Source organism: Calidris pugnax, unplaced genomic scaffold (assembly GCF_001431845.1).
Source record: "Calidris pugnax isolate Ruff unplaced genomic scaffold, ASM143184v1 scaffold44, whole genome shotgun sequence".
In the NCBI taxonomy this organism is placed as follows: domain Eukaryota; kingdom Metazoa; phylum Chordata; class Aves; order Charadriiformes; family Scolopacidae; genus Calidris; species Calidris pugnax.
Window position 1 is genome coordinate 42,862,344 of NW_015094506.1, and position 27,425 is coordinate 42,889,768.

General features: G+C 39.7%; 1 protein-coding gene across 3 annotated transcripts in view; it reads right to left on the reverse strand.

Annotated features, from left to right (window-relative positions):
• The window catches only part of CPNE8 (copine VIII), a 106,247-nt gene extending 81,741 nt beyond the window's left edge, over positions 1-24,506 (reverse strand). For all 3 annotated transcript variants that reach the window (XM_014963195.1, XM_014963196.1, XM_014963197.1), the window contains exons 1-3: positions 24,224-24,506; positions 11,850-11,890; positions 5,040-5,086 (exon numbers count right to left, since the gene is read on the reverse strand). In XM_014963195.1, the coding sequence (XP_014818681.1) occupies positions 5,040-5,086; positions 11,850-11,890; positions 24,224-24,363 (228 nt within the window). In that variant the 5' untranslated portion in view covers positions 24,364-24,506. The remainder of the gene's footprint in view (positions 1-5,039; positions 5,087-11,849; positions 11,891-24,223) is intronic.
• Between the last annotated feature and the right edge of the window lie 2,919 nt (positions 24,507-27,425).

Genomic DNA, 27,425 nt, shown 5'->3' on the forward strand with positions numbered 1-27,425 from the left:
CATCACCTTTTAAAATCTGTTTTCCCAATTACCTATAGCCTTTTTTAAACAGACCAGGTTATTTCTATAATCCTGTCCCTTACGAATAATAACATAGCTGCTAATTAATTAGTTCTTCACATGGCCTAGTTCCCCCACTAACAGTTGTGTAAAGGTAAAATCTTAAGATGGCCAACAAGCAAATAACTTTAGAAATGTCATTCAGGAAAGTAACAGAATCCATTTAACTACTTAAAGGAAAATAAATGATCAACAAAGAAAATCAAGAACAGAGTCCCTTTTCTGGATTTCCTGAGATGCAGAATCTTCGTCACCTCATAATGCAAGCTCTCCTGGCACAAGGAGATTTTTGAAATTTATGTAGTCGTTAGAATTTTTATAGCAACCCAATCTAGTGATCCAGCCTGGGCTATGAAGTTAATGGAAAATCATAACCTTCACTTTATCATCAGAGTTATGAAGGACTAGCAAGTTGGGCAAGTCCAGGACCAAAGATACAAAGGAGCTATTGTAACTATGATGGTTTAACCCAACTCTTTGCTAACCACCTTCTATATGAATTATCTGAATTAATTCTTGCTTCAACTTTATGGTCATAAGTGATCTTGAGAATAATATCTAGTAAGCAGTCTTTTCTTGTTTTTTTAAAATTTACAGTGTTTTATCACAATTGCAATGAAGTTGTTTGAGTAGTCATCCCCATTCTGAAAAACAAGTTGTTGTTTCTTGCCTGATTTTTATTTCACTTCCTTTTCCATCTTTTGGATCTTTCTATGCACCTTTGTTAGACAGTAATGTTTTCCATTATGAGATTTATGTTCTTAGCGTTGATATTTATAGCTGATTACAATTATCCTTAATTCACTCTTTCATTAGGAAAATAATTTGAGCTTAAGTTTTTTCAGTGCAGCATATGTTATTTTAATAATTCATTAATTTTATCTCTAGTCTTTTTTAGATATCTTTCTTGAAATGTGACCAGCCAGAACCTAGTATTCCATTACAATTCTAGGAAACTAAAGAATTGAAAAATTGTTTAAACTATCACTACATTCTTGGCTCTGATCCAAATGGCTTTTGAAAATTCTTTAGGAAGCTCCAGGTAATACTCTCCATTGGAAGCTCATTGCACAAAATTGTATGTGAACACATAACAAAAGACAATCCTCAGAGTTCGTAATCTAGCTTGTGAACAGAACAAATAAGAAACTTGAATTGAGGAGAAAGAAATGCAGTATTAATAAATTGAGCCCCTTATAATAATGACTAATAATCTCAAATAATCAGAATTACAGAGACTACAAGGAAACAAACAAAAAATTCACAACTGGGCAATATAGGCTTCTTCCATACTCTCCATCCTTTGCCTCCTTGTACTGAAACTTTTTCTACTAATCTGCTACAAACTAATTTCCTATTTATGCCACATCCTTCTGCTAAAGAAGACGCAAGCTATTGTTCCAAAGATATTTCATTAGTACTTTTATTTAAAGTAAAATCTAAATCCGAATAAATGTCTATTATAAAACATCTAGCCTTTGTCGTTTTCATAAAGACAGACTTCAAAATCTACAAAGGAAAATCAAAAGACATGGAAATTTACTATATATAAAATAACACTGGGCAGCTACTGAAGCTGGAAATCAGCATGATGAGGACCAGTGAGAGAACAGACTTCCAGATAGGTATACAAAATTAATTTGCATCCAATGTATTGTTACAGTAGACGGACCAGGGGCTCTCAGCCTCACTCCATAGGAAGTCACTTAACATGTACCACTGGTGGGTATTGCAAGTAAAATTGCAGTTGGCTGAGTATTATTTATTTAACATTCACCTTTGAAGTGTTCCTTCTTGTTTCTGAATTAACACCCTCTTTGAAATGAAGAAATTCAGATTCTTTCAATATATTATTTAAGGCTTCTGTAGATAAACAGTAAGTTATACTTAGCCACATTTCAAATGTGTCCTCGGAAAGTAAGAGGAAGGAAGTATTTTAAAACAAAGCTCAGATTCTGATAATGCATTTGTTGCCATTTATATTAATTGAAATACCTGAAGATCGCACTGTAAACAAAAACACGGAATATGTTTTGGAAAACAACAGCCCTATTAGTTGAGAATGAAACATTTTAATTCTTTGCTGAGAATCTGGTGGGAAAGAATAACACTGAGTGAAAACACTGGAATGCGAACAACAGGCAAACAGGAGTCAGTGCCCAGAAAACACCTACCCTTCATTAAATGAAGGGTTTGATTTAACTATTGTATTGAATCTATCTGAATAGCTTAGCTGAAGGGGGAAAAAAGCACACTGCTAGAATAGAGTGCTAGGGAAATTATGGAGATTACAAAATGATTTACTGCATTTATGATCCCCAAGTGTTTTCTGCAGTGTTCAAAAGAAAGTAATTAGGCAAAAAGAAGGAAGAAAACTATGCATAAAAGGATATGGAACAAAAACAAGATAAAGTATGTTGCCATGACTGAACACTATTCTATAATGTCTACATGTATCATCAGGGGTTTATCATTTGTCTCAGTTTTGCCTTCTGCAAACAGTTCCAGGTGACTTCCACATCTACAAGATAGTAAAATATTTAATAAGTGTTTAAATGCAACAAAATAGATATATATAACGAATTTTATCTGTACTAGAATTAACACTGTACTAGCGCATTCACCACTGCAGGCAGAATAGAGATTACCCATGCAATGTATATATCAACTAATCTTTTACCTACCACCTTATTTTTTACCACTAGTATAAATATAATACATCACAACATATAAAATGCAATCCTGACTCAGCCCTTCTATCATGCCAACCTCTGAATTTTGACTGTCATAACAGCTACTAGGAATGGGATTCTACTCGCCAAATTTTACATCTGACATAGTCAAAAAGTGTAGGCTTTTGACCATCCCTTGGAGGCATTTTTAAAGAATTATTCATCTGATCTAATGCAGACATCTAAATTAGGTCTGATGAACTGCCCTCAGGATGTTATCTTTTTCCATTAACTATAAATAGTTTAAACAGTCAACTGAGTTGTAAATACCTATACCTAGACCTTCTCCTGATAGACAAGATAGGGATAATTATGTCTTAAAAGAAAAAAAAAAAAAAAAAAAAAAAAATTTTTAGCACCTGCCATGTCAGTTTTAACCCCTGTAGTTCCTGAACTGGCATATGATACCAAAACCACATGCCAAAGTGTATCTCCTACACAAGGTACTCTTAAATGAATGCAAAGAGGCAATACAAGCTGAAACGTTGCACATTGCTCTGTTGAGGTGTTTCTGCTTTGGTCAAGGAGATAAAATGGCAGAATACAAAGATCTAAGGTGGTGACACACTTCAACAGTTACAAACTTGGATTGGTTAAAATCCAGAGCAGATGGAATCTTTCCATCAACAATCTCCTAAATCACCTCAAAACAAGCCCATGGAACATCTTCTAAGTAAGGTGACAATGATATAATTTTACCATCAGGACAATTATATTAAAAATGGTTAACACTTAACAGTTACACCAGAGAAGTATGAAAATACCACAAAGTTACATATGAACCTTAGATGATAACAAAAGCCAGAATTTCTGACAAAGTCCTCTTAAACCTAGACCAGAAAAGGCCCTGAGCGCTTTGGTGATGATCTAGGCTTGACCACCAAACTGCACCAAGCCACCTAGTCACCCGAATGCCTGAAGACTTCTCTGTTTTCAGTGTAGCTACCCAGACACTTAGAACTCTATGTACGTCCACTACTTCTGCCAATTTAATGAAGATTAGTGAATCCCATTTAGGGTCCTCAAACTGACATTTCTTCACACAAATCATCATAGAAATGTGATCCAGTAGGTATATAGAGAGTATGTCTAGTACACACTTCAGAACAACAGAGACCAGCAATTTAACTAAAAACTACAAATTAAGTAGGTACAGCAATTCATGTATTGCCCAGTTACACGAACTTTTCTCCAAACAGGAGAAATATGCAATTCTCTGATCTTAACAAGACCAAAACCCACATCCACCATGTTTCAGCAAAGCAGAAAGTGCTGTTTCTCCAGCCAACTGGCAAGGACACCAAATACCAGGGAAGAGGTCTGGTTTTATCAGGGAAGTGGTCTGGTTTCTCTGCCTCTGGGTGCTCCACTAGAATTTTTACACAGTGGTAATCACGTAAAATATCAGTTCTATAAACAAGAACATCAGACCTCCTCTCTTTTACAGGGAAACATAGTAAGATAGTTCATTCCTCCTCAGGCTCTAATCTTGGAACACATGACCACACAGCAGACCACCTACAATGAAGAATAGTTCCATCAATCCTCTCTGTAGGCAGCTAAAAAAGCACATTTTATCAGTAGAAAGACGATCACCCTTCCCCCAACACCATCAACTCTTTTGAAGAATAACATTAAAGGAGAAAAGTTAAGATGACTAAGTACAGGGAAACAGTTCCAGACTATAAATGTTGATCTGCTGTAAATATCAAATTTATATGTACTTTATTTAGTTTCTGAAGACTTATCCCTCCAGCGTTCACACTGACAGGTTAAGAAGACATAGTCCAAGCTACGCATAATACCCTTTCTCCCTGTTGCCTGGTGTATACGCTATTCAGCAGCCCCTAACTTCACTACATGGGAAAAGTAGATCTCTACCATGACTACAGCCCAGTTCTGCTGACACTGATCATCACCACAGTTGAATCCTGCCATAGACCTTGTACTGTTTGAGTGTCTTGCTCTCTTGATATCCACAATCCTTGTACAGATTGGTAACTAAATTTTATCTCAGGGAGACTCTGAAACAGGAAACTCACGTGTTTTCTCTAATTTTATTTTCTCTTTTGATGGAAATACATGATACAGACATGCAAATTGAGATTTTAAATGTTTACTGGTACATAGGACTCCCATTGTTTATCATGGCATTCAAAAGGCTATGACATGGCCATTTCTGCTAGAGCTAACAAGCAGCTTTAAATATACTCAAACAGTTTATACATCTATGAATACGTATCTTACCTCTCTCCATTCTTTGTTTCCAATGGCTTGTGTGTACAAAACACAGACTGCGAAAAGAAAAAAAAAAAACACACCATGTTTGGTCATCTTCAGAATTTAACATATTCTTAAATTAAGTGAAGCAATTTTGTAGTCTGTTGTGGTGTTGACATTAGTAATTAGTACAATCAAATAGTAATAAGTTTTCCCTCAGTTTTCAGTGTGCCTAACCAGATCAGCGACAATATGGTCTAGTTTTTGCAGCAATGAGCTAGTAAATAGGGTGGCTCTAAAATGGGAGGCAACACTTAATGCTTGACCTCTAGCAAATCACTTGACAATCCTTAGCAGTAAAATTGGATAAAAGCAGGTCTTCATTAAATGTGGACGGTCTGGCTATCCTAGATAATCTAAAGCATAATTACCCTAAATTATGCTTCCTTCAAGAGATGAGAGAATTAAAATAAAAACAAATTAGGACCTTACTGGAAAGAGACAGGGGAAATAAAAGTGGAAAAAGCAAAAAAAAAATAACTTCTCAGGTTTTCTTCCTTAAATTCTGCTTCAAATTAGTTATGTATAATTTAAGTCTCTTGCATATGCATCCTTCCTTTAAAAAAAAAAAAAAAACAAAAACCTAAAAACTAATTAAAAATGGCATCAATTAAGATTGTTGACCTAAGCTGTTTTTGAAAGACCAAGCAGCATATCCCACAGGCATCACTCTCCTTACAGATCTGATTTTCTAGTACAGAACCCACTACACATTAATCTGCAGCTTCCGTCACAGAGGCTGGTGACAAAGTGATTATAATCAGGTCTTTTAAACACTATTATAAGCACAAATCATTTGCACTGTAGCAGTACTATAAACTTTATTTTCTACAGTCTTGAACTAGATGCAGATAACACTGTTAAAGCAATTTTTACCTGAAACTCCACTATCACTCTTTTCTAAGCAATGTATATAGAAATATTTGAACACTTTTTTCCTGACAAATTCTTCTCTTGTGCTGATCATTATTTTTCAGCAGAAGGTTAAAAATACTACTGCTTGGGGTTGCAGCCTTGAACAATAAAGGTAGGTGCCTGGTTTTGTTCTCAATGAAGTCAGAATCATCAACAGACCAAAGCAGAAATGAAGTCAAGCTTCAAACTACACTTCCTTCTTACTTGAAAGGTATTTGCATCACACCAAAACAAAACCAGCAAAATCCCATTAAGCAGTAGCAAATAAGAGGAAGAACAGAAAAAAGCAAGTTCAATATTTTAGCTCACACAGAAGTTAAAAGTTAACACAATTCAACATTTTTTTTTCCAAATAAGATGTCTTGTAGAGAAAAAAAAAACTTTTACAAAAAAAATAAATCAAAATCACTCTCTGGAGATGTCTGTCTTTCTCCATTTACACTAAATGAAACCTTGGACGATCATGCTCCTAGCTTTGGTTCCTGCTTATAGTAGTATAAATCCAAACCAACAAGACTATTTTTACAGCACGCTCTGGAGTAGATTGCTGAACTATATTAGATGAAGAATGAAGTTAAATGGGAAAATGTGAGAAAGCTGAGTGAAATGAAGCTATGAAATCAGCTACAGAAGTGTGTAAAGGTTACTGAACTTCTGATGAGCCTCTGTATCTAGTAAGATTTGTGCAAAGGTAACGCTGGGAGAAGAAGGAAATGTTGTCAAATAAGTTTACATAAATAAAAACAAGCAAAAAAAAATATTCTCCGGAAATATCCCTACTGCTAGCATAGAATCAGGTAGGTTCTCACAAACATTCCTTTCACTTTCCCCATTGGAAATTTTTTAAAACTAATGTTACCAATTCTGCAATAATGAATATTTTCCAACTTTCAGTAGTGGTTTCCAAAAATGCAAACATTTACTAATTTCAAAAGCAGATATAATTGTGGATTTTGTCCATTTTGCCAAGAGCTTACATCTAATTTTTCAATTAGAAATTTCCCATACCTATAACCCCAGTTGAGAATAGAACTGAAATTCATTTAGAGAAAAAATACTCTTTACAGATAATGTGCACTTTTGCTATTAAGATATCTGTATTGTCCAGATTTTTCTAAAACATAATAATTTTTCACTATTGATTTGCTGCTTTATATTTTGTAATACATCCTGCCCTGTGTATTAGTGTTAATACAGTAAATCAAGTAACAATTGTGCATTGCAGCTGTGGAACAAAAATATTAAAAAATGAGAGATTTAATATTGAGAAGAAGAAAGCAACAATACAACTGTTAAATATCCACTACCATCAAATTTTCAGAAAAGAAACATTCTCACATTACCTTATCTCCCCAGTTTATGAAGCCAAATAAAAGAACAGCTATGAATAAAAAGACTAAAGGAGATTACTGTAGGATAATTTTAGTCTCCTACCATGGTTGATACGATGGGAGTCACACAACAAAAAAAGGGTTAAAAAACAGGTGCAAAGTTCCACCTTAAAACTAATTCAGTCTCTTACTCTATTCCTACTTTTTGGAAGGCTGTTCACATCTATCTGTTAGAATCCTAGTTTCCAAATTCGGTTTCTTCGTAGTCCGTATACTATCATTTGGGGGTTTTTCATGTTTGGAGCAAGCAATGATATCATTCTCACCTTTTCACTGCTGAGGCAATAGTAGACTTCTATTCCCCTCCACTACCAGTGGCTCTCCAGTGCTTCTAGAGGTATATCCCAGGAGTGGGACTATCTCTCTAGTTTAAGAACAATTTATATAAAACCTTAAATGAGAATAAAAGAGCTAAGAATTTGTAGTATGACTAGCAATTTTTTGATATTTACCTAGACTGCAATGTGGCAGGTACTAGTTCAGAGCACCACATTGATGAAGAGTAACATACCCTCAACACAGAAGCTGGCTGAGAAACCCTTTTGGAAGGCTTTGCCATATGAGCTCTTCCAAGGGAAGACACACGTATACCCATAGTCAGACTATTTAACTTTTAGTAATTTTTAACTCTGGAAGCGGATACCACACTGTCTAATGCAAGGTAAATTTAATGAAATTCTGCACCTTCCAATTTTCCCAGACAGTCTAGGTCTCCCTTACCGTACTCTGGTCCTTTCCCATTCAATGCATATATGCGTATCGTTTAGCCTGGCAACTCCTGTTACATCTAAACTGCCCACCTTAGTTTTCCCAAACATAACAACACACCTATTCCCTTTCAAGGGAGCCTTGGCCACACCAGAGTCGGCCTTTCACCCAAGCTACCTAAACCTTTCCGTGATCCTGAACCCAGCTCTAGCAGGGAACCCCCGCTACTCTTCACTGAATAACTTCTATACCTTCTCATAGGGACCCTTCTCAAAGGCACCTTTGGAGCTTCCTGAAGGTCCCTTTGTCATGAGATTCTTCTCATTGTTACTATCTTCCAGGGGCAGAGTTTTCACCTCTCCAGTCTTTCACATCAGACTCTATTATCACACTCAGGAGTCACAGGGCTCCACAAGAGGACATTCCACCCTGACCAGTGGCTCAGTTTGGTTAGCCAATGCATGGGAAGAAAATGATTCTGCCTAACTGTCATTAAATGAAGAAATATGCCAAACTAATTAATCTGTATCTCCTTTGCAGGTCTTATCCTTGCCTTATCAGGGAAGCACTGCTTTAGCTCATTCTCTGCAAGAAAATTAGGAAAAAAAGAAAAAGAAAAAAAAAAACAAAAAGGGTTTTCTCAAAAATATTCCTAGAAACACTGGTCTCCAAACTGCAAGAACAGAATGTTCCAGACGCTACAGTAAATCAATATATATGGCTTCCTTTGACTCCACTGAGGAGAAAGCACCGCCAGTGAGAATAGTTTAAAATACTTCATGAACAAGGGCTATCCAAGTCTATCCCATCTATATCGAATATGTCTACATTATTTCTGTAACTCGCCTCTAGAGACCTGGCAAAGTGCCAGCTTCCTCTTGGCATGAATATTCTAGATTGCAGGAAAGTGGCTGGAATTGGAATATATACTGAGTAGTAATTACAGTATAAGAAAAAGGCTAAGCTAACCTCTTAAGAAAACTGGAGAAATCACAAGTTCCTTTTTAATTTCAGGAAAAGGCTGTTTATGTTGATATGGGAGTCAACTGTATTCATGTGTGTGAGAAAAAGACCAAGAGGATAAAATCATATTTTCACTATCAGTGTTATCCCTAGGTAACTGCATTGGAGTATGAAAAGCATACGAGACCTCAACATACAGAGTGACTCTACATGGTTCTACCTCGTATAAGATCTAATGGTTGTGAATACAGTGGATCTAAAAGGAGATCCTGTGAAAGTGGTATGATGCTGGTTTTGACACCTTTTTTAGCTAAAAGCATAAAGTTACTGTATACAGACCAGCCTAAGAATGGCCTTTGTCCAAGCAAGCAGACCCTGGGTATCCTGTCGTACTTCCAACTATAGAAAAGATCAGTACTTTTTATACTACACCCTCATCCCTTCTGCTTTTAGAGTAGGGTTGTATCTCTGTGCTCAACTAAAGGGCACTAGGAGCAAACTAAATTGGCTAACAAATAACCCCTTCAGAATACTAAAACCGAAGCTATCCTGTTTAGAGATTACCCACAATCAAAGCTGCTTTGCAAAGTAATTTTTTGAGTGCAAATACAGTATGAGCACTTTCAGAGCCAACAGTTACCCCTTCTCTCTTTCCCAAGGACAGTACTGCTGCATTCCATGTTTTTGTCCTGAAACCTGGGACAGATAGGCCTGACTGGCAGCAGAACCGGGTACTCACGGCTTGAGACCCAATCTCTAAAGCATGCAAGCTATATGAGTGCTTTAAATAAGCAATTTACCAGAAATAAGAAAGCAGCATGTTTTGAATTGATAGGCAGGGTTAAGACACTTCATAAAAAACAATTCCATATCCGTTGAATTCATAAAAGATACCACTACTTCTCAGAAATATTTTAAAGATAGATATTAAGATTTCTTTAGGTTTTCCTGTCACGCTGTCTCCTTGTGTCCCTTGCCCAGCATGGGTCACCCATCAGCCACGATCACTTGGGTTTGCCCACTGGCCACAGACCCTTCAGAGCTGTACTGCCTTCTCCATGGAGTGTCTCCTTCCAAGGATGCAGCTCCAGCAGCGTTACCTTCAGAAGCATGGCTCTGCCAGTATCTTTGGCAGCTGTGTCTTTAGCTCCTAGCTGCCGCCACTTTTTTTTTTCTAAAATATGTTTGAGCAGGGCACAGTGTGCTCCCCTGGCAGAAGATCTGGCAGGCAACGGTTACTCACATGGCTTTCAGAGCTGGCTGGAACCAGCTGTGAGAGCCAAAGGGTGCCTGATGGCCTCCTCCCACACAGGTCACATTGCAGTCCCCTACCACTCAAACCCTGCAATTTATGCCAAAATACAGCTCCCCATCTGATAAAAACTTGTAGCACTTGTCCCTAGTAATATTTGAGCTACACACCTCATCACTTTTGTTGAAAGGTGCCTTGATTCAATAAAGAGAACTCAGAATTCAATCTATCAGGGGCAATAGGTCACTGACCGCTCTTCAAAATTGCTTAGCCTAGACAACTGAGTTTGTATTAGTCAACTAAAAAACAGTGAGTAATATGCAAGACAATCAATTCTGCTTCTGCATGATCTCCCTACACCAGAGACATGGTATTGCCTATGTCTCCTTTTAAAAAAAAAAGTTTTATGGATTAGTAATGTCAAAGGTATTTCTAACTTCATGCAGCTTCTCCCCAGGGAGTAGAAGCTTTTCCCATCAGAAGTCTGTTGTGGAATCTCTCTCAAGAAACGTTTGGTTTAGAACAAATGTACTCTAGCAAAAGTACTCAAATGTTTTGTCCTGTCCCATGACTGAGTATTCAAGTATATCCCATCAGGACATGATTACACGTCCAGACACTCAATACAAGTACATGTCTCCAGTTATTTCCAATGTCAGTAAGCACAATACCTGGCATTCTAAGGAAGAAAAGCCCAGGCTAAAAAAAGAAAATGAACTTACAGATAAAAAAATATGGAGAGTTGTAGGGAAGACCACATAACCCAAGACACCACAATCTACGGACTAGTCAATTAACACTACAAAAATACTTTGATTAAACATTATCAGAAAAAAAGGAAATCTTTTGTGGTCTCAGTTCCTTGATAAAAGTTTTATAAAGTGTCTGATACAGGAAGACAGTCATGGATTTTAAATCAGAAGTCCCATCATATATAAATTCATAGAGAGTTTTTTATCTCTTAAAAAGAGATCCAGTTATACATTAATAAAACTTATGGGCAAAGTGGGTGTCACTATCTAGCATATCTGAAAACATTAATCCATAAACCATTATACTATTTTTTGATCAGGAAAGGTCATGTTTCCCAGAGATTAATTAAGTTAATTTTATTTTTCAACGTTTGACTCTAAGACTAGTGGACACTACGTACTAACAGCAATAACTGCTTCTAGTTTACTTAGAATTTTGCTTACTAACTTTTAAAGAGATACAGAACAACAGATACAAAACCACTAAATAAATAAATAAATAAATTCCTGCATTTATTAATTTCAGGAAAAGGGAGATTGACTGCTAAATAAGAGACCACGTAGCTCATGCAGCTCAGGAAAGCAGTGTTGAATACAGAGTCTTTAAAATTCTGGTTCATATAACAGAAACTATAAGTGTAACTTATTACGTGTAACTTAATTACTCTAAATAATTGTCACAAAGACAATGTAAATCTAACAGACAAGCAATAAAATCCCCCAGCCAATTTTTAATCCAATGTTTACACATTTGGAATATATGATGAGAAGAATCAATAAAATGCTATGTACTTACTCGGATCAGATTTAGAAAATGTATCTCTGTCCAAAAGATTTCTGTTAAAAAAAAAAAAAAGATAAAAATAATCTCAGTTATAAAAAATAGTGAAAGACACAAATCAGATACAGATATATATTTTTTTTTTAACAATTTTGATCTAGGGTCAGCTTAGCTTTCTGCCCTCCTAATATGTAAGATTTCCTCAAATTCAGTCAGCATTAACACTTGAGTTATCTTACATTTAATTTTATTATTACACATTTTGGATTTGAGCAAACTGTGGGTCATATACTACAATACGAAGAAGTGAATAGCAACACATGACCAGCACATTAAATATGTATAATGGACATTAGGAACAGAAATACCTTTAAATCACAAATATCTGCCAGAGATTAACTTGCTAGTTGAACCGAAAAACCTTAGACTTTATTTAAAAAAATAGCTATCAGGTCTCAGAGCCATCAGGAAATATCTGTAAGAATCTGTCATGGGTGAGTAAGGTAAAAAGAACTAAAGCATACACAGGACATACACCAAAATTAGAATTTTCTAAATATCTACAAAATACCCAGGAAGAACCAAGTTATTTGTTATGCAATGCAGTCCCAATATCGTAGGCACACTACAGCCAACTGAGAATCATACACAGATGAGGAGCCTCAAATTAACAATAAGTCTAGAGAATCAGAACTGACCAGAAAACTACTCTCAGAATAGTTACCAACGTTTCATCATTCAAAAACAAAAAATTTAAATAAAAAAATAAATTGTCTTGCCAAACTAGAAAAACAGCCTGAAAACAGGATGCCATTGAACAGGGACAAGAAAGTGCTATGAAATTTGGGCAGGTAGTTCAAGTTAGGCATTAAACTTAACAGCAAAAATGTGGCATAGCTGCATATATAGCAGTTATGTCAAAAATGGGTCTAGACATCACCACAGACTACAAATTGAATGCAAGTCAGGAATCTTGTGCCTTTGGGAAGAAGTCATAGTGGAATCCATAAACAAAAACGCCACTTTAGAGTAATTGTCTGGTCTTCATAATACTGGCAAAGACTCAATTCAAGCAACAGCAGTTTGGGCACTCCTATTTCTTGCAGTCTAAGACAGACAAGGAGCTACCAAAGTCCAGCAGAAGCAGAAATAATCAGACGTTTTTAGAATACATCCATGAGGAAAACACTGCTGCAAATCGAAACTGATGTCCATGTAGACAGAGCAAGTAGGAACAGGTGTTACCCTAAATCAAATCTTCTGCACTGCAGCCACAAAAGCTGAACTTTATTCCATTGTTTTACCATCCTTCATTGCTAAAGGCGGCCAGACATGATGTGAAATATCCACCACTAAAGGTCTTTAAGAACATGTTAGGTAGTTAAGTCATAATAAGTTCTTTGATCCTACCCTAGAGCAAGAGGAAGGACTAAATAATCAGTTTGTGTCCCTTACCACTTATTATTTTTAATAATTAGCGCAGCTTCTTCAAAGGTCACCATTTATTACTCTCAGTCATATCTAAATCACATTATTTTTGTGCTACTGAACAGTGCTGAAGAGTGTATTAATATGTTGTTTAATACAGGTGTTCTAAGTGGTCCACTCAGACTTCAACAAGGAAAAGAGTATTCCCAATTTAGCTACTACCAAGTCCACATTTCAGAACAATCAATATGAACAAAAGATAGCTTCAAAAGAAAGTTGGGTACATCTGTTTTATTTAATTTAGCGGAAGTAGACACTAGGATTTAAATTAGCATTTTTGAATGAACCTGAAGTCTGTACATGCTACTTCTTCAGAACTTCTCTAATCCGTTTAGAAATAGCATTTTTATATACGCATTTAATTACACTCCAAGAAGCTGTATTCCATCTTAACCAAAATGTGCAAATATAAAATGAAATATTAACAAACCCAGGAAAATCAGCAATTCCAAGTCTGTATTTGAAAATGACCACTACAAACGGCTTTAAAAGACAGTAAGTTCTACAATATCAGAACTGCCAATCCAAAATGAAAATTGCCTCCTATTCCTCTTTAATTATACATACCAAATATGCCATTAATTCACAGTAACTAGAATTGGTTTTATTATCCCCAAATGAATTGCTATAAAAACCTAGAATGAGGGTTATATGAAATAATATATTAAGTTTTGGGATAGGCCTCCCATGCTCACCATTAGGATTCCAAGCAATTTTATTTCCTCTGCATAAATACTATACAATGACCTTGTAATTGATATGTTACTGTTTGTGACTGCAGATTAAGATTGAACCATTTTAATGACTCTTATACTGAGCTAATGTGCTTTGAGTTTTTAAAAAACTTCCTTATTTTAGAATCATAGAATCACAGAATGATAGAATGGTTAGAGTTGTGAGGGACCTTAAAGATCGAGTTCCAACCCCCCTGCCATGAGCAGGGACACCTTCCACTAGACCAAGTTTTGGTTTTGTTCCTTTTTAAGTATTCTTCCTCTATTTTCCCATATACATAAGAACATAAAGACTGGCCATACCAGGTACTGTAAAGCTCAGTCTATCCTGACACTCTTATTCCAGCAGTTGAAAAAAGTAGCCACTATGGGAACAGCATAAGCATAAGGTCAGAATCTGTTATACTTCCCAAGAATGCTCAGGGACTTCTTGAATTAAAAACATTTCTACATATTCAGTATTCCTGAAAGGACTGTAAAGGTTGAGATACCAAAATTTGACATTGTAACTCAGGTTAGTAACTGTCATTAATTCACAGTTTTTAACTAATACAGCTTGTAATATCCTCAATTCAACCCCTCACCCATTTTACCATAAATAAACAATGTCTTCAGCAAAGTTTTCACACATCCCTGATCTTCCAAACCATTAATAACCAACCAAAATAGTAACATAAGAATTTAGCAAGCTGTTCAAGCACTGCAGCCAGTTTCGGAAGGAACTTAAAGACTAGTGCCAACTAGGGGAAAATAAAAAAGTCCAATTTGTCCACTAAATCACCTAACAGCTCAAGAGGCTGCTCAATGGAATTTGTGTATTTTCATTTTAGAAGGAAAACAATCAAAGTGCTCCTTTAAATATATGAAAAATGGAGAAATGTATAAAAAGGGATAAAGAAGACTGGATGTATTTCTGGAACATTATGTAGCCTTTATCCCCTTGATAGTCAACAGCACTTTCAGCACAGGCTGAGCAATACAAGATGTATTTCTTTCCCCTTTTCCTGAGAAAAGCATTCTCTTTGGTAGTACACTATTTTCTTTCAAGAAACAGTCCTGGGAAAGCTCACAAACTCAGAAACCAGAAATATCTGAAACTTCTGTTTCTTTCTCCTAATCTAGGTATCAAGAGAAATAGAATTCTATTTTGACTGAACATGGTGAGTATATTCTTCTATGTCCATTAATTCTTTCAGATAAAGTATGCAAAAAGAGAAGAGAAGGAATTGCTATCAAATATGAGAAAGAAAATTAAAAAAAAAGAGACATAAGCTTTTACTTGGAAAAATGCACACATCAGATACATACAGCAAAGAAGCCCAAGAACATCTGTGCAGAAAACATTATTCTACTATCCCAGATCCTCAAGGAATTCATTCGGCACCTGCCCATTCTGGAATGGGCCTTCCAAAATGGTTGCAGTAGTAAACCGGAAAGCACAAGACAGATTAGAAATGCCGTGATAAAGATTTACTTTTCTGCATAATGAGAGCCATTTCGGGGCGGGGCGGGGGAGGGGGAGGAGGAAGTAACCAGTAAATGAGTTAAAATATATTTAGTTATGCCTTGCAGAATCACTTTGTTCACAGAGTTTCGTGAACTCCATAAGGATTTGTCAAAATATCACTTTCTGCCCAATGCTTTGCTTCAAAAATTAAAACAGAATAGAATCACTTTAGTTGGAAGGAACCTACAATAATCACCTAGTCCAACTGTCTGACCACTTCAGAGCTGACCAAAAGTTAAAGCATGTCCTTAAGGGCATTGTCCAATATCTCTTCAACGCTGACGAGGCTTGGGGCATCAACCACCTCTCTAAAAAGCCTGCTCCAGTGTTTGACCACACTCTTGGTAAAGGATCATTTCCTAATGTCCAGTCTTTTGTACTATGTTTCATGTAAAAACACCTCTACGTATACATCAGATCCTTCAGGATTCACTGATCTAGTTAGCAGTGGTAGCTAAACAGGTTCCATCACAGTCTATGCTGCTTAGTATGCTCTCACGTACTCTAGGCATATGTATGTTGACAAAGACTGACCTACATTAAAAAGTAACATTTACTCACCTTGTTCACATATACTTTGCTTCAAATTTGACTTTATTTTAATGATCAATAGCTGAACTTCCTGCTCTGTATTTTTGTTTTAATTTTAACCCTTTGTTAAACCCAAGTGCTACGCAGAAATTACAGACTTCTGGCACTGAAGAACAGACCACAGTATCTATAGAACTGAACAGTTTATATCTATTTCTCTACGTTTTGGATTGGTTTGGGGTTTGTTTTTAAAGAAAAAAGACAAAACTGTTCATATGACTGGAAAAAATACTTATTTATACATTGGTTTCAACAGCCCTCAAATCCTTAATGATAAAAACGTGGTGTATTTCAGGTGAATTTGTCAGAATTTCTGACCTGGCTGTTGAGGTTTTATATTTTTCTTCAACGTTAGATTACATTTAAGTGCACACAAAGATTCCTTGGTTGTGAAATACAGCACTCAGCAGTTTGCAAACACAGAAGTTAGTTACCCACACAAATTTATTTTTAAATTTTAGAAAATACACATTTTCAATAGATTATATTCTCATATGAGCATACACTACTTTTCTCACAGTAGACTTGTATCATTCCATGGAAAGGAGAATTGTCCCTAGTTCATTAAACATATCATGAAACAAATGCATTTCTGTTTCCCTCACTTAATGCTGGGCACGTGTGCCTTTTTCAAAGAAGATCCTGAAAAAAAAAAGAAAGGAGCACGTCCTCACTTTTTACTGTGCAGGATAGTATCCATTCTACTACTCATCGTAATATAACTGTATTAAATCCTAGTAGTCACTGTCCCTCAGCCTTAACTGGCATTACTGGACCTGCAACGGTCAGTCCTAGGTAACATGATATATGATCCAAAGAGCCTACTTGAGTGAAGAGTCCACTTGACTTCTTGCAGAGCAATTTCTCCAACAACTTTTCAGTTGTAGCACTAGCTTAAGTAGCCGCCCTTCCCTGGCTATTTACTCTCTCCTTCTGTAATCTGACAGAACACAATAAACAGCAAGCTATTAGCCTCCAGATCTCTAGATTCAAAATGCCCTGGACATAAAAAGCAGATAAGACAATTTCTCAGAATTTTATCTTCTTGTAGAAATAACTGGTTCTCTTAGGAAAGGCTCACAGGTGAGAAAACGGTGGCACTCCTGCCTAAGAGGCAATAAGGATGACCTCTTCCGTTCTGTTCCGATTGTCTCCACTCTTTGGGGCACTAGAAGGACTGGGAAGAAAGCAAACGTATCTCTAATACGCATGCTTAAGAAAACAGCCACAATACCTCTTCCTAACCTTTGGAGGAGTCACTGACTCTTCCTGTTCACACAACAAGAAAGAAATAATTTTCACCCTCCCAGTTACTTCCATTGTCAATTTAAACATATACTGGTTCAGAAGCCGTTCTCTTAAAGGAAAAAGAAAGGGAGAAGCAACGAGAAGGGTCAGACCTTCCATCCCTTTTACAACCCACAGAAAGTCTTCTCTGGCTAGATGTATGCAAACAGTTTTAGGATGACACATCTATTAAAACTGCTGACTGCTCCTGGGGGTTAAAAAACCCCCACAGGAATTACCAAATTTATTTACTTAAACACAGTAATAGTTTTACAGGAATTCTGTGGAAACGGACAGGAAGCACGGAGTTATGAAAATAAATTCCTGCAGATGAAGCAGACCTCAACATGATCTTGGGCCATTCCAGTTTAAATAAAAAAAAATTAAAAAAAGTCCACTTAGGAATATCACAAACTGGTTCAACTCTGTTTCAATGCCAACCCAGTTACTTTTGAAACCAACAGAATGAACCATTTGCATTTACGTTTCTAAGGCTGAGCAGGTAAACAGCTTCTGATTGCTGGGGGTCGAAAGACCTATTCAATCTAGTGTCAACTCACCCATCCCTTCCAGCTGCTTTCACCCAGCTCATCCAAATCCATGGGTACGCTGTCCTATTTTAGATCAGATTTCTTTAGGAATGTATAGTTAATACAGTGTTTCATTAATGCATAACAATATATAAACCACACAGATTGGGTTTGCTACGTAAAAAACATATAGTTTTTCTGAAACAACTCTTTAAAGGTATACATGAAAGAAGACCTTTAGAAAGCAGATGTATACCATCAATGTCATACTCCTCATCCTTTCTTAGCCCCTGCAGGGGGGTTTATGAGTGAGGCACTGCTTAGATGGGCAAAGAAAGACAGAAAATGAGGAAAATACTACTACTACAGAAAGTCTCCATAATACATCTAAAGTTGTTACACACTCCCTAGTACCTAGCCCTTTTCCTGCGGTCAGGTTTTCCTTTATACCACCCTTCTGAGGCCCAAGATCATTGGCTGTAGCTGTGGAAGGCTGTTCCTGTGAGCCACCCAAGAGTGTCCTACGTCCCGTCTGGGAGAAGTATGAAGCTTACAGTGGTGGCAGGGATGGAGCAGCTGATCTCAGCAGTATGACTTTGGAGGCTTCTTCCCTACTTCTAGGAACCTCACCTGGGCTGTTTTTCCAACATGACCTTACATCTTGCTCTTGCTTCATTGGTCTCCAACTCCATTTTACACCCTCATTTACTGTGCACAGTGTGTTTGCATTTCCTTGAGACATGCTCTTCAGCGCTTTCGCTTTTGCCCGGCTCCCCGCCTGAACTTCTTTACCAGCCACTGGTGACCTCTTCACAGCACTGGGGTCCCCAGTAGAACCCTGAGTCCCCTCTCTTCAGCCTCTGCCTCCCCCCTGCACCCTGTGTCCCCCCCTTGCAAGGCCTCTGCTGTCACACCACACCGATGCTCCTCTGCGCCACACTGCTCGGTTACAAATAGGCCGTTCTACACAGAACAACTCCTTGCTACTGCTATCTGTGGAAATAAACATGATTATACCACCAAATTACACAAACACAAGCCAAAGTGAAACTAACTAAGCAGCAACCATCTGCTCATTCAAAAAAGAAACAAACGCTGGGTTTGGGTTTGCAGCTAAGCAGGGCCAAACAGAGCTCCATGGAGGAAAAGACAAGTTTAGACAAAACCTGACAAGTCCTGAGACTTGCACAGTTTGTGTGAAACCTGAGGCCTGTTCCTGGCTATCGCAAAACTGAATTTACAGGGCAGCAGATCTGCCTTAAATTCTACAAGTCACATGGCTGCACGCATAAAGTTCAACCAATATAGACACATAGGTGAAAACCAAACTGTGTAGGCCATCGGGAATGCATCTCCACGACTATTTTGATGGACATTCGCTTACATTTTTTCTCCCAATACACTCATTTTTCTCAGCTGCAGCCAGCTGGCTGTCTAGGCAGTTTCATTTCAAAGAAAAAACACGCAAGATCAACTTTCTGTTGTTGGTCACACATATCTACTCCACAGCCTTTAAATCCAACCTGGACATGCATACACAAAGAAAGCAACAAAATTAAAACCAGGCTTACAATCAGGATGAATTTTATATTCTGTATTTTGTACAATACAGAGTTAAAAGCCTAAAGAACTTGTTACTGATATCTCTTTTCTCATTGCATCTTTCTGCAACAGGGATTTCTAACAAATGATTAATATTTAAAAAAAAACAAACAACAAAACAACAGACAAACAAGGGGCAAGTACATTGGCTGGAAAGAAGCGATGTTGCCAGAAATCAATGTCTAGGACAATCATATAATTAAAAATACTTTTGAGTACCTCAACCACTAGAAAGTTGCTGATTAAGACTTTCAGACTTCCAAACAAAAGGAAAGGCAAAAATTCTGAAGCAGTGCCTTTTGTTCCTCTGTGCAAGAAATTTGAAATTAAATTATCTTCATTACTGACCCTATGATTTGCTTAATTCCATTCAGCCCATTCATTAATATTAGATTTCTGTACAAATTGTGAAGCGGCACAGAACTGATCCAAACCAGGCAAGGGCAACCAATTGTATTTCAGTTGAATTAACTATGATAAGGAGTTTATGCTGCCTTTATGCATGTTATGCCTGGTGCAGGAATACAGCCAGTGCAGAGCATCTCCAGCCTAAATCCAGAACGATGAGGACAGACTGGCATATCCAGCATAAAGCCCAGCAGAGCAATACTACCATAAGAAACTTTCAGAATTAGCAAAGTGACCCTGTACCCTGCCAATATTTTACAACACTTTTACCATCTTTCAGATAGCCACGTAATCTTTGATACACTACTAGAAGTCATAAAGTGATCAAACATCACTTAGCTACAGATATTAAAAAATTACTCTCAACAAGATCATTCTGACTGATTACTCCTCATTTAGTTAGTAAATAAACAGTAACACGAGGCATAATAAAACTCTTGGCCTTTCTTGTAAGATAAGGTTTCCTGATCGAGTCAGAGCATTTTACAAGACTACAGGAAAAGAACTAGGTTGGTCCACACAGTAATCACAAGGAGCAGAAATCACCATTTTACAAATCACAACAAAAAGTGAAGAACTTGAGAGCCCATTAAACCATGTTGAACTTTGTATGTTCACACACAGCACACTTCAAGATACATGACAACTATCATCTACTTGTGTTCTCAGCATTAAAAACGCTAGTTCAGTCAATCACGTGGCAACTGCACTGATAGTAGGGAAGATGGGAACAAAATACCAAGTTTTGCCAAGATTTAACTAGATTGGAATCGGTGAAGAACACCACCAGAGAGGGAGATAGAGGATGACAGGCACATGGCCTGAAGCTTACCTCAAGCTCACGTGGGACCACAAATCTACACACACAGCTGATAAATAAAGATTCAAGTCTAGGGACAGACCTGTAATCAATGTGCAAATACCCCTCCAGAGGAAGAGGAGCCTCTGGGCTGGAAAACAGCAGAGGACTGAACGACAAAGAGCAGCCTATAACTCTCTTTTCCACATCAACTGGAGGGCCAAGGGTCCTGATGCTTCATTACATGACAATCATGCAAAATTATGCCAGGCTGCAACAAATAAAGATCACATTGCAGGTGACAGTGACATTTTCATCAGACCATGGATGAACCTCCTGGGCATGACACGAAAAGCTACAGGGCACAGAAGGAGACGGCTACAAATGATTCAGGCAATAGTGGACTATTACCAACACCAGAGGATCCTCTGGAATGAAACATTTAAGTTGTTCTGCCACATTAGATCTGGCTCTTGAGGCAAAGAATACAGATTCCTAATAAGAAAACTCAGAGGTTTGGAAAACTACATGTTACAAGAGTCAGAAAAGAATTGCAAACTTTTTGTTTGATAGGCACTGGGCAGTAACAATGAGAAATAAATTAATTTATTGCTTTTCTAGCATTTGTAAAACTACAGCCAATGCTGGCATTCAATAAGCCATGGGAATCATATGAAAAGTTTTTAGTCACCAAAAAAATCCCAGAAAGAGCAACACCTGATACCCAAAACATTTCTGGATTTTATAATTTTCATAGACAATTTCTCATTCTATGAGGTGCATTTCTCCTACAGGCTACCTGATGTGCCCCTGGAGCTAAAACAGGCTGGCCTGCGAAATAAGTAGTAGAGCAACGCCATCTGCATAGTACTGGGACCTGGCTAATTTGAGAACATTGACAGTACGGGCACGCAGGGCAAATTAACTTGGGAAACGCTGACAGAACCACACAGAATTAAAAGCTAAGCGAATACGAGCTGCATCCTTGAGGAGAGGAAGAGGAGAGGAAGAGGAGAGGAAGAGGAGAGGAAGAGGAGAGGAAGAGGAGAGGAAGAGGAGAGGAAGAGGAGAGGAAGAGGAGAGGAAGAGGAGAGGAAGAGGAGAGGAAGAGGAGAGGAAGAGGAGAGGAAGAGGAGAGGAAGAGGAGAGGAAGAGGAGAGGAAGAGGAGAGGAAGAGGAGAGGAAGAGGAGAGGAAGAGGAGAGGAAGAGGAGAGGAAGAGGAGAGGAAGAGGAGAGGAAGAGGAGAGGAAGAGGAGAGGAAGAGGAGAGGAAGAGGAGAGGAAGAGGAGAGGAAGAGGAGAGGAAGAGGAGAGGAAGAGGAGAGGAAGAGGAGAGCACGAGGAGAGGAAGAGGAGAGGAAGAGGAGAGGAAGAGGAGAGGAAGAGGAGAGGAAGAGGAGAGGAAGAGGAGACCACAAATCTACTTTGAGGCACAAACACTGCTTCACTGACCACCAGCATGGTCATTTCCTATAATGAAAACAAGAAAAAAAAAATCCAGGAAGAAAGACGAGTTATCAGCTAATAACTGTGGATGTAAACCAGTGACCAAATTGGCTCTACGACTCTTCAGGTATCAAGGGAAGATTGATGTCATGACACAAACTATTTTAAAAGCATTTATCTCCAAGTGTTAAGGAATATACAACTGCTAATTATTACAGAATTTTCAGAATTCTCTGAACTTTGCAGTTTGCTCTTGCTGTATTTCACAATTTCGTTTAACACCACTTTTCCAGAGCTTTAGCCAATGAATGTGCTTACAAATGAATCACAAACGTGTGTTAATCATTAATCTCTGTCCCAATGTTGTTCATTTTACACTCAGTTTTAAAGCATGAATTTGTAATCAAAAGCTGTCATTCCAGCACATAAAGAAGAAAGGAATCACCATGGAAATTCCCATCCTTCTGCACTTGACATCAAGACATTTCAGGATGAGAAACAATTTTTTAACAAGAAAAAAAAAAAGAGCAGTTTTAACTAGACAGCCATGGCTTTTGAATATATCTGAAGAGAAATTAACATTATAAACTATATACTGAAACTAGTTACAAGTAAGGTAGCTAAGGTCAGAATTGATTGACTATGTCATATACCTACATTTCTATGTAACTCTCTGATGGATTCTCAAACCATTATAAAACTAAGGTTTGAAGAAAACATTGCAGGTACATTCAAAAAAATACCAGGAATGAAAGAAACTCCCATTATAAGTGAACTGGGTCATAATCACCATAAATGTTGTGACATCTGTAATTGTGACAGGTTATTTAAAAAACAGAAAAGTAACACCAAAGGTCCTGGACTGCTTTTACACATAGGCACCTGCACTTCACAGGGTTTTCCTGTGGTTGAACTTTGCAGAGACAGGCAGTGTGTGTGTTCATATGTCAGCCTTGTGACTGTTTCACTATTCCAAATTCCGTCTTACTATGCTTCTCATCGTCCCAGCCTTCTTTTGAAGCGCACCCTCGACAAAACATCAAATCATCCTTTATTTACTCACGGAAGAGAGGGAGCGGTCTGAAAATTTAATTTCAGGGTGCTTGCCGTTCTGCCCTCGGAGAAATTGTGTTAAAACAGCAAGTCCCGGGCAGCTATGCTAGAAAATGGAGCAAGGGAGTGTAGCACAAACTTTGTCTCGTTTCCCATCGGGAAACAGCACTAACACTTCAAATTATCCGCTAGAAGCTGCCAGCTCCGAAAGCAACTACTGCTCCGAAACTACCAGGGAACACTCAAGGAAGCTGCGAAACGGGAACGAAGATCGGGATATTAAAAGCCCTCTAATGGGAAATTGGGGGGAGACGGCAGGATTTTTGAAACGCCGATAAACGAACCGCGGCCAAATAAACGCGGAGGCGCAAACCCGCGTATGGCAGGTTACGAGATTGCTTTTTCTTTTCTTTTTTCCCTATTTTTTTAGATGTATCGGCAACTGCGTTACGATGAAACGCGAGGAGGTAACACGCCCCGTTTCGTAACAGTTTTGCAAGAGAGCCCCGACGGAGGCACGGAGGGCTCGGTCCGGATGGGAGTTTCCCCGTCCCCAGCCGGGACGGGCGCCCGAACTTCCACCGCGCCCGGGAACGGGCTCCGCGCCCGGACGGCGGGGCTCCCCCCGCCCCGGTGGAGGGGGCTCGGGAAGGGTTCGGGGGGCGGCAGTAAATGGCCCGCTTGGGCACGGCTGACCGCGGCGAGAGCCCCCCGGGTCCCGCCGGCGGCACCCCGGGCCGGCAGCCGACCCGACCCGGGGTCTCTCTGCCCGAGGGTGGGGATTCACGAGTTGCCCGCGGGTCTCCGGGCACCGGAGGGACAGCACCGGGCATGCGGAGGGCAACGCTCCGCCCGCCGCCCCGTCGGCTCCCCGCTCCGCTGAGGAGCCCCGCACGCCGCGGGGACCAGCCCGCTCGCCCCCTCCGACGCCCCCCGAGCCGTACCTGCAGGAGACAGAGAGCTCCACCTTGGTGGCCGGGATGCTGGAGCTGAGCACGTTAAAATCCCCCACGGACGCCATCTTCGGAAACCCACCGCTCCCGCCCGGCGCCCGCTGCCCCGCCGGCTTCTCCAGCCCGAACATGGGGCAGCGCGGGGAGGGACGGCGGCGGAGGGAAGGAGGGAGGGAGGGGAGGAGGAGGCGGCGCCAGGCGGCTCCCTCCACACCGCGTCGCCGCCGCCGCCCGTGTCGCGGAGCGGAGCACAGCACCGGACCGGGGGCCGCCGCTGCCGGGGCGCTGACGTCACCGACAGCGGGAGCCGCGCGTGACTCTGCCCCGCACCGGGGGGACCCGCTGGCCGGTGCGAGGGGCGGCCGGTGCGAGGGGACACGGTCTCTTCCTCCTCGGCCGTCACCCCCCCTTCCCTTCCCGCACGGAAACTCCCGTCCCGTCCCGCGGGCTAGCCGGGGAATTCCCCTCCTGCACCGCTTGCCAGTGACCGAGCCCCGGGGAACGCAGCGGCTCCCGGAGCCGGCGGCGGCTGCGGAGAGAGGGGGGGAGAGAGAGGGGGGGAGAGAGAGAGCGGGCGAGCCGCGCCCCGGCCGGGGGGCGGGCGAGCGGGAGGGCGTGCGCGGGGCCGCCAGGGGGCGCTGCAGCGGGACCGCCGGCGGGGCGCTCCGGAGGGGACCCGGGAGAGCGAAAAAGGGAAAAACAGACCTACAAAATGAGGCATGGATGGTAATTCCTAAAAAAAACCAAACCAAAACAAAAAACCAACACTTTTTACTACAAGAAACTTGAGGGAAAGGCGGGGGTTTACCTCGGTTATTATACGCAGAAAGTAACACATTGAAAAATGTGAATTTCACCCTCCCGGGTACTTTGTGCAGGCCCTCACCTGTTTTTAAAGGCCACTAATGCAATCACCCTGGATCATAGAATACTTCAAGTTAGAAGGGACCCATAAGGATCATTGAGCCCAACTCCCTGCTCCTTGCAGAAGTGCCTGATGGTGAACCATATGACTAAGAGCATCATCCAGATGCTCCTTGAACTCTCACAGGCTTGATGCTGCTGTTGTCCCAAAGTGGGGTTGTTTACCCGGTATGCAAGACCCCACTTTGGGACAACACTGACCACTTCTCTGGGGAGCCTATTCCAGTGACTGACAACCCTCTCCGGGAAGAACCTTTTCCTTATGTTTAATCTGAACTTCCTCTGATGCAGCTTCATTCCATTTCCTCATGTCCCATCGCTGGTCCCCAGAGAGATCAGCACCTTCCCTCCAGCTTCCCCCCATGAGGGAGTTGTAGACTGCCATGAGGTCACCCCTCAGGCTTCACCAAACCGAGTGACATCAGCTGCTCCTCCTAAGTCTTGCTCTTGAGACTTTTCACCACCTACTCTGGACACAGTCCAATAGTTTGAGGTCCTTCTTAAACTGGGGCACCCAAAACCACACACAGTACTCCAGGTGGGACTACACCAGTGCAGGGTCCAGTGGGACAATCGTCTCCTTTGCCCAGCTATCTGTGCTGGGCTTGATGCCCCCTGGGACACGGTTGCCCCTTTCAGCTGCCAGGGCACACTGTTGACTGATATTCAACTTGCCATCAAACAAAACCCCCAGATCTTTTTCCGTGGGGCTGCTCTCCGGTCTCTCATCCCCTGGTTTGTATGTGTAACCAGGATTACCCTGTCCCACGTCGATAATCCGGCACTTGATCTGGTTAAATTTCATACAGATCTGTTCATATTAATGCACAATAATCATAACAGTTCTATTAGCTTATTTCTCATGTATTTAATTTGTATCCGTTATGATGGCATACAAGGAGCCCCCAATCTTCATTTCTCATCATAGCATTTTGATGAAATATGGAAGTGCTACCATCCCCATGTCACAGATCAGAAGGTAAGGCACAGGCAAATTAAATGCCATGTCTATAGTCCCATAACATGTAGGAGAGGTCAAAGATCATAGGCTATCACCCAAAACTCAATACAAAAATCCTCTCAATACAAAAATCCTCCACTACTCTGTTCATGGTTCTACACATAGAAACAACAGAGTTTAATGTGTTTATTTATAAAAGGCAAATGTGACTCTAAAGCCACAAACTTTGTCAGATTACACTAATTTTTATATTTCATTTCTAAATTCTTGTTGGTGTAATTCAAGTTCAATGTATGATTTCAAGTAGTACACCAAAATAATGATGGACAGAGAACTTGAATGTAGACACCTGATTATGTCCTAAACAACAGATTAAACAGTGGGAATACAGAAGAAAGTTACGTGGTCTTATTTACAGGACGTATACTCCCTGGGCACAGCACACGTGAAACATAACTTCAGAGGCAGGAGCTCAAGGAAGATGTCACTGATATTTTTATTCATAACCTTCTAACTTCACACCCTACTTCTAATGTCCTGCCTCTCTTTTCAGGAAGGTATCACTCAAATTTTCTTTTCTTTCTTTTCCTTCTCTTGTCCGGTTGTTGAACACAAAGCAATTTCTCATCAGGTGTCACCAAAGTATTTCCTCTTAAACCAGCGTGTTTGAAGGTTTTGATACAGCCAAGAAACCACATACCTTGACAAGTATGCTAGGTGTGTCTGCAGGCAGCCAAACCAGTAAGCCTACAGCTGAAATTGCTAAAAAAACCCTACAGACCAGTTTAGTTCTCTACTATCTTTGTCCATATGGTAGTGTGAACGGAACAGGTGAAAGACCACTGGGGTCTTGAGAGGCTAATGCTGCATGCAAATAGGGTACTAGATGAGTGAAAACTAAAGGACAGTTTTTTAGAGAAAATTAAAACTGTTTTTTCAGCATTATAATGCAGTTCCTCCCTCTTTTATAATCCACTGTAAAAATCTAAACATAATCAGTGGATCCCACAGGGCACGGCACGAATAACTTAAAAAGCATGAATAGTTATTATAATAATTATAATATATTACTATATATTATATAACTATTATAACTATAGGCATAGGTGATTTAAAAGTACATCATGTAAGTATGATATTCTTCCCTACTAATCTGCTTTAGATCACTGCTTTGGGTTAGGTGGGTATTTGGTTTGATAATTTTTATATTTTCTGATCTTAAAGATTTATTTTGCTTAGAAAAACCGAAATAGTTAGTTATTGGTGATTCCATAGAGTGTCCTATAAAAATAATGGAGGAGATAAGGA